General features: G+C 50.3%; 1 protein-coding gene across 1 annotated transcript; it reads right to left on the bottom strand.

The window, feature by feature from the left end:
* Nucleotides 1-1773: 1773 nt before the first annotated feature.
* LOC123409711 (fibroin heavy chain-like) lies at nucleotides 1774-3655 on the bottom strand. Its single transcript, XM_045102572.1, has 3 exons — nucleotides 2839-3655; nucleotides 2399-2734; nucleotides 1774-2173 (listed from the first exon to the last, which is right to left on the bottom strand). Exons 1-3 carry the CDS (start codon nucleotides 3617-3619, stop codon nucleotides 1983-1985), a joined length of 1308 nt encoding a protein of 435 aa, XP_044958507.1. The 5' UTR covers nucleotides 3620-3655; the 3' UTR covers nucleotides 1774-1982.
* Between the last annotated feature and the right edge of the window lie 2773 nt (nucleotides 3656-6428).

Genomic DNA, 6428 nt, shown 5'->3' with positions numbered 1-6428 from the left:
AGTCCAACCTTTTTTTTTTTTCAATTTCTATGCTTTTTCAGTGACATCAAACATTCTATGCTAATCCGATAGGATCCAAGTGTACATGCAACTCAAATCCTATATTTTTCTTATTTCTGCGTTTTAAAAATCTTGCAAATCCATAAAAAAGGGCATAAAAGCACTCCATTAAAGTTTTGCTTCACCGTATCCTTCATTATGTGTAGGGGATCGGTTAGATTTGCCCTTGTGAGCTGGTTGCGACCGGCCGGCCGGCCCGAGCGTATGGGCGAGGGGCCGCGCCCAATGCATTTATGCCACATATATCGAAATTCATTTGTCTCAAGAGAGAAGATGCTACATAAAGATATTACAAAGTGCTCGATTAGGATTTAGGTGGAGTGAGTACACTACTCACTTATGGACGCCAGTCTACGTGCCTGTCTGTGCGATAACCAAACTGAACTGCATGTAGGTATCCTTTGATGGATGGTGTATCAATACTGAACTGCAAGTTAGCTGCACCGGATTGGAACGTGTCGTCCGTTCCTTTGGTCCAGCCCGGCCGTCTTGTCAGGCATATTTAGCAAACATGTTGGTGTTAATGTGGGTCGCATCCCGTCTCAGTTCCGACCATGACAAGGAGCAACACTAACAGGTGCGTTGCATCCGCAGCCTTCAGGATCGTTTCAGAGCGTCGTGCATAATTTTTGATGATGATATCCACATGCATCCGTATCCTTTGATCGAGCACTAGAAGTCGGTCTACGTGCCTGTCGTGTGATTAAGCAGATCGAAGTATGCATCCCTTGATGATACGGCATGTGTTTAAGTTCGCTGCCACAACGCCTGACAGCCCGGTTGTTGCAGCCGTCTTGTCAGGTTCAATTAGCAGGCAAGTTGATTATCGGCCATCTTGCGCTCTGACGATGACTAACCAACCAGGGGTTGCGATCGAAATCTGGATGCCTCACACGGTTACTGATACCTACTCCTACAAGGCTGATGAATCCCATGCATGTGCTGCCTGCTTCATACATTGGTTAGTCATACATTGGTTAGTCACTGTGAGTGTGATCCACGCATTTAAGCGGCTAGATTGTTATATACGCCAACGCCTTTGATGCTAGAGAGCTAGAAACATGACTTCTGTTGCAATTTCAAATGTGAATTCGGACGATTCAAAGAACTTGCAACGACGCATATTTTACAGATAAATATATATCCTTAGAACCCCAATATTGTACTTTTTTTTTGGTTATAGCTCGTTACAACATCTACAATCGGACATTACAAATATGACCCCCTAAACGTCCGCGGACGCGCCGGATCAGTGACCGGACGTGTCCCCTACTTGTCCGTACGTGCAACCACATTTTTTATTTTCTTTCTGATATGCCCAGTCATTATATGTAATTAATGGAGAGAAATAGAGAGAAAGAAAATAATTAATAAAGAAAAGAAAAACATGGTCCGGACTGAGATCGCGTCTTACGTGACGGGCTGATCGGGCGGCCGAGCGTGTCCGCGAGCCATTATATCCTTTCCGTATTTGAAATGAAAATTGGAAATGTGTATACCTACACCAATACGTCCACCTCACCCGACGCGGCGCTGGGCATCTGGCACTAATTCGACGGCCGGGCGGAGATCAGAGCAGTGCATACACGGAGCACTCCACGTGCTCCACGAAAACGCGTGTCCCGGAAGCTCTCCGATCCTGTAGGAAAACATGTAAGCGGTAGTACAAGAGCGCACGCAATGCCGGTTCCGACAACGTGGCTTGTCGAGGAATTTCGCCCAACTTTGCATGACTTGTTCTCCACAAAAACATGATCCTGACACGATCCGTTCGAAAGAGATCGCAGCTCGTCCACAAGACGGACTACATACAACGGTGCATGCTCACACCACCCCAACCGCAACCAGAAACAAAGGAAGATATCACCCGTGAAGGCCTCACGTGAATGATCAGTACCCGTTTTCTCGACGAGCATCAATTTTTAGTGGTGCTTGCCCCAGCCAGACCCGTAACCCGCACCAAAACCCGGTCGTGCCCCGGGACCGGACCCTGCGCCTGAGGTTGAGCCGGACGTCGAGCTGGACCAGCTGGAGGATCCTGCCCCGGAGAACGGACCGGAACCGGCGCTCGAGCTAGAACCAGCGCCTGTGTTGGAACCAAATCCGGTAGACCCTGTAGAAATATCAAGCAAGTGTTACACTTGAAAACTGGCGTGCAGTTGTGACGTTTGAAAGTTTCTACGTGGTTGCAAAACATTTGGTTCGAACATGTACAATGTTCCATGTCAACTTGTCGTTCAGTATAAAAATAGTAACAAACATGTACGGTGTTCCATGTCAACTTGTAATTGAGTATAATAGTAGTAGCAACAACGAGAAGTAAAGATCGAAATCGAACCTGAGCTTGAGTCGGATGCAGAATTAGAGCTTGACCCTGAAGCTGAACCCGACATGGAGCTTGATCCACTGTGGGACGCATCGAAAGCACCGGAGCTCGAACCAGCGTCCGAGTTTGCACCCGACATAGAGCCAGAGTTAGAGCTTGACCCTGAACCCGCCATGGAGTTTGATCCACTGCCGGATGCACCGAAAGCACCAGAGTTTGAACCTGAGTTTGCACCCGACATGGAGTTCGATCCACTGCCTGATGCACCAAATGCACCAGAGTTTGCACCCGACATGGAGCCGGAGTTGGAGTTCGAACCGCCGCGTGATCCACCAAATGAAGCCGCACCTGAGACACATAAAACCTTTGTGAGTCCAGGTGAAGAAAAAAACGTGTGAATGTTGGCAACGAGAAGTCGAGAAGAATAAACAAACACGACATGAAGCACTAACCGGACCCAGAAGATGAACTTGAACCTGACCCTGACCCCGATGAATCAAATCCCGAGGCAACGCTTGAGCCGGACCCAGCTCCAGAATTCGAGTATGAACCAGCGTTCGACCCACCATAGGAGTTGGAACCTGAACCAGCACCCGAATTCGAGTTTGACGACGAGCCACCAACACCACCAGAGCCAGAACCACAAGACGAGCACCCGCCACTTGGCCCGACATTCGACCCGCCACCAAACCCAGACGATACACCCGAACCCGAGCCAATGCCGGATGACTCATGCCCATGCGAGGAGTATGAACTCCCACCAGACCCAGACCCCGAACCCATGCCCACTCCGGACCCGCTACCCGTGTTACAGTCGGCGGCACCACCATTTGAGCCGACACCAACACCGACATTAATCGATGTGCCCAAGCCCACGGAACCAGAGCCCGAACCCGAACCCGAACCCGTACAAGACGATGTACCCGACCCGCAACCAGAGGCGGAGCCCCCATTGCCCGAGCCAGAGCCATAGCCGTAACCGGAGCCCGTGCCCGACCCACGACCGGACGCGGTATGAGAACCGCCGTTCTGACCCGACCAAGCGCTATACCCCGAGCCAGAGGCCGAACCGGATCCACCTAGCCCAAGATCAAGCCCTATGCCTAACCCACCACCTAAACCCAGACCCAAGTCGCTTCTCGCCGGCCTACCCATTGCAACACCTACTACCATTGCCACTATCAGTACCACAAGAAGAGCACTGTCAAGAGCTCTACGGGACGACGACGCCATTGGCGATTGCTGCGACTGTGCTATGTATGTTCTTTGCTGATGAGGTGTGTGCGGTCCTGTGCCATGTATGCGTGTTTATATAGCCGCCGCTTAGTGCTTAATGTATTGGTGGCACATGATGCTTACTGTAAAAGGTGGCGCCAATGGTGACTGGATGGATTCCTTCACGGGCGCTATCGCATGTGAAACATGACCTAACTCTTTGGAGCTTAACCATTGGCGGCTCGTGTTATCTTAGGAGCTGACGAGGGGTTTGGCTCAATCTATGGTCGCTATTGCCAGTTTGCTAATACTATATACTGGTGTGTCTCGACAGTTCCGGATGGAAGTTTCTAGACCGGGTTCTCGCTGGCTTTGGTATGAAAAATGGAAATGCATGGCTGGAAATGGATTCTGTAAATGCGCATAGTAGGACACTGAAATACTGAATGTTCTGCAATCTAATTCATCAGTGAACATATTGTAAATGAGCATAGTGATTAGACAGCTTTCATAACTCAAAAAAATTAGTGTAACATCTGACAAAGGAAGTGCATCAGGTTTGCATCTCATCTCAAGAATCCCAAATCGAGCAAAAAGTTTTCATCTGGGCTGAAGAATGCATTCGAGATCTCATGGCACATTCTGAACTTTGACAGGAGTTAAGTGTAAGTGCACACCTCCGAAGCTTAACGGACTAATAACAATGGTAAAGACAAAAAAATTACAGGCTGGGATTCTGCAGTAGGCAAGGGGCACCGCACGGGCGCACGGAACCAAAGCAACTGCGGCAGCATGATGACTGTACGCGCGCTAACGTGGAGCTCTTGACCACCACAAAAATAATTTAGGCCTGAACATTTGGGACTTTATCTTTGTCTTCAAAGCCGCACACAGAATCATTCTACACTCCTTCCGGCGAAAAAGGAAAAAGAATCATTCTACACTCCTGTGCCAAATCCCCACTCTACTGCTGCCACTGGCAGATTTTTTATTGCAACATGCAGTGTACCAATTACTCTGTTCTTCATGTTCATCTGTATCTAAAACAGTTCTTTCCATTGTCTAAGAGTCAATTATTCAAATGATCGATATCTGAAACATTTCAGGTACGGTCATGAAAGCTATGAGATCTCTCTCTGAATGTCGGAAAAATCAACAGTTTAGTAAGCGAGCTTTTACCACTGCTAAATTGGGCTTGCAACTACTATGGTATTGTTCATCAGAATCACTGGGCAGAAAGCTTAGTTCTTGCTGAAGTTTCTTCTCACTTGAGGTTCTAGCACCGCTGTATTCGACATCGTAGGCTGCAGTTTTGCAGAATGGGCAGCTGCATTGCTAGTCAAGGGCCCAAAGGGATTCAGGTGTAAAATTCAGCTAGAGAACAGTAAGATTTTAGGTCCATACATCCATCAAAGTAAAGATTCTTCAGTATAAACATGTATCAGACTATCTACAGATGCTCATGGGGTACGTATACAGAGTATTGCACCCTAGCTAGGTTGCATTGTAGGATACTCGACAGCTTTGAAGGCCTTCGACGGCATCAAGTGCAAGAAGCACTCTGCACAGCAATGAAACATTGCCGCATATTTGAGAATTTTTTAGAATCGTGATGACAGTGAAAAATTTCACCGAGATGCAGCATTATTTGGAAGGAATGGGGGCATATGCTTTATAACCAATGATATTTCAGTTAGCAGTTCTGCTACGCGTTGGAGCGGGTTTATAGCCCCGCCGTGTTAGACTTAGTATATAAGTGCATATACGTGTTGTAATAGGACTCTGTAATCTGTCCGTTTCCTTCTATAAATATAAGACAGCCGTACCCCGTTTAGAGTATCGAGCATTGTCCAACCCTACCGTGTCTAACATAGTATCAGACGACGCGTTCGATCCGTGCCGCGCTTTCGCCTCCTCTGCCGCCGCCGCGTCGGCCTCTGCCATTGCGCCGCCTCCCGCCGCATCAGCATCCGCCGCCACGACGCCTCCGTCTAATCTCGCGATGGAGTCGCCCTTCATGGCGTCGGCTCCGCTCGCCTGGGCCCAACCGATCTCATCGGGATCGCGTCTCCCAGCCCCTCACCAGGCGCGCGAGATGCCGTCGCCGATCTCTTCGGCTGCCCCTCACCCGGTTCCGTCTGGTAGTGCACCTGCAGCGCCTCTCTCCTACGGCGCTCATGCGCAGGTGCCCTACGGCGGGCCGTACCCCGCGCCGTACGGCACGTCGTCTTCAGCGCACACTCCTGCAGCGCCCTACGATCTATCGTATGGTGCCCCTTACGCAGCGCCGCCACCGCTGCCCTACGGTCATCCTCAACACTACCGTACGTCTCCGGTGGCCAATGCGCTGGTGTCATATGGTGCCCCGTCGTCGTATGATCCGCAGCCCTCCGCGGCGGTGGCTGATCCAGGGCCGTTTCACTTCGCCCACCTGGTGTCCGTGAAGCTGTCTACCCACAACTACCTCTTGTGGCGCGCTCAGGTGTTGCCGCTGATGCGCAGTCACTACCTTGAGGGGTATGTTGATGGGACGCTCCCGTGTCCTCCGGCCGAGGTTCCAATGCCCTCGGCTCACGGTGGCTCCGTTCTGGTTTCTAACCCAACTCACCGACGGTGGGTCGCTCAGGATCACGCTATTCTAGGCGCCATCCAGTCCTTGCTCACGCCTTCTGTGGCCGACATGGTGGTCTGTGCCGCTACATCGAAGGATGCTTGGCTCACGCTGGAGTCTAGCTTCTCCTCGCAGTCCCTGGCGCGTGCATCTGCCATTCGTAACCAACTGGGGGAGACCAAGAAGCATGATCTTTCTGTCAGCGCCTTCTTCAAC

The sequence above is a fragment of the Hordeum vulgare genome, chromosome 7H, assembly GCF_904849725.1.
Source record: "Hordeum vulgare subsp. vulgare chromosome 7H, MorexV3_pseudomolecules_assembly, whole genome shotgun sequence".
Taxonomy (NCBI): Eukaryota; Viridiplantae; Streptophyta; class Magnoliopsida; order Poales; family Poaceae; genus Hordeum; species Hordeum vulgare.
Note: the sequence above shows the minus strand (reverse complement) of the source record. Positions and strands in the feature narration are given on the sequence as shown.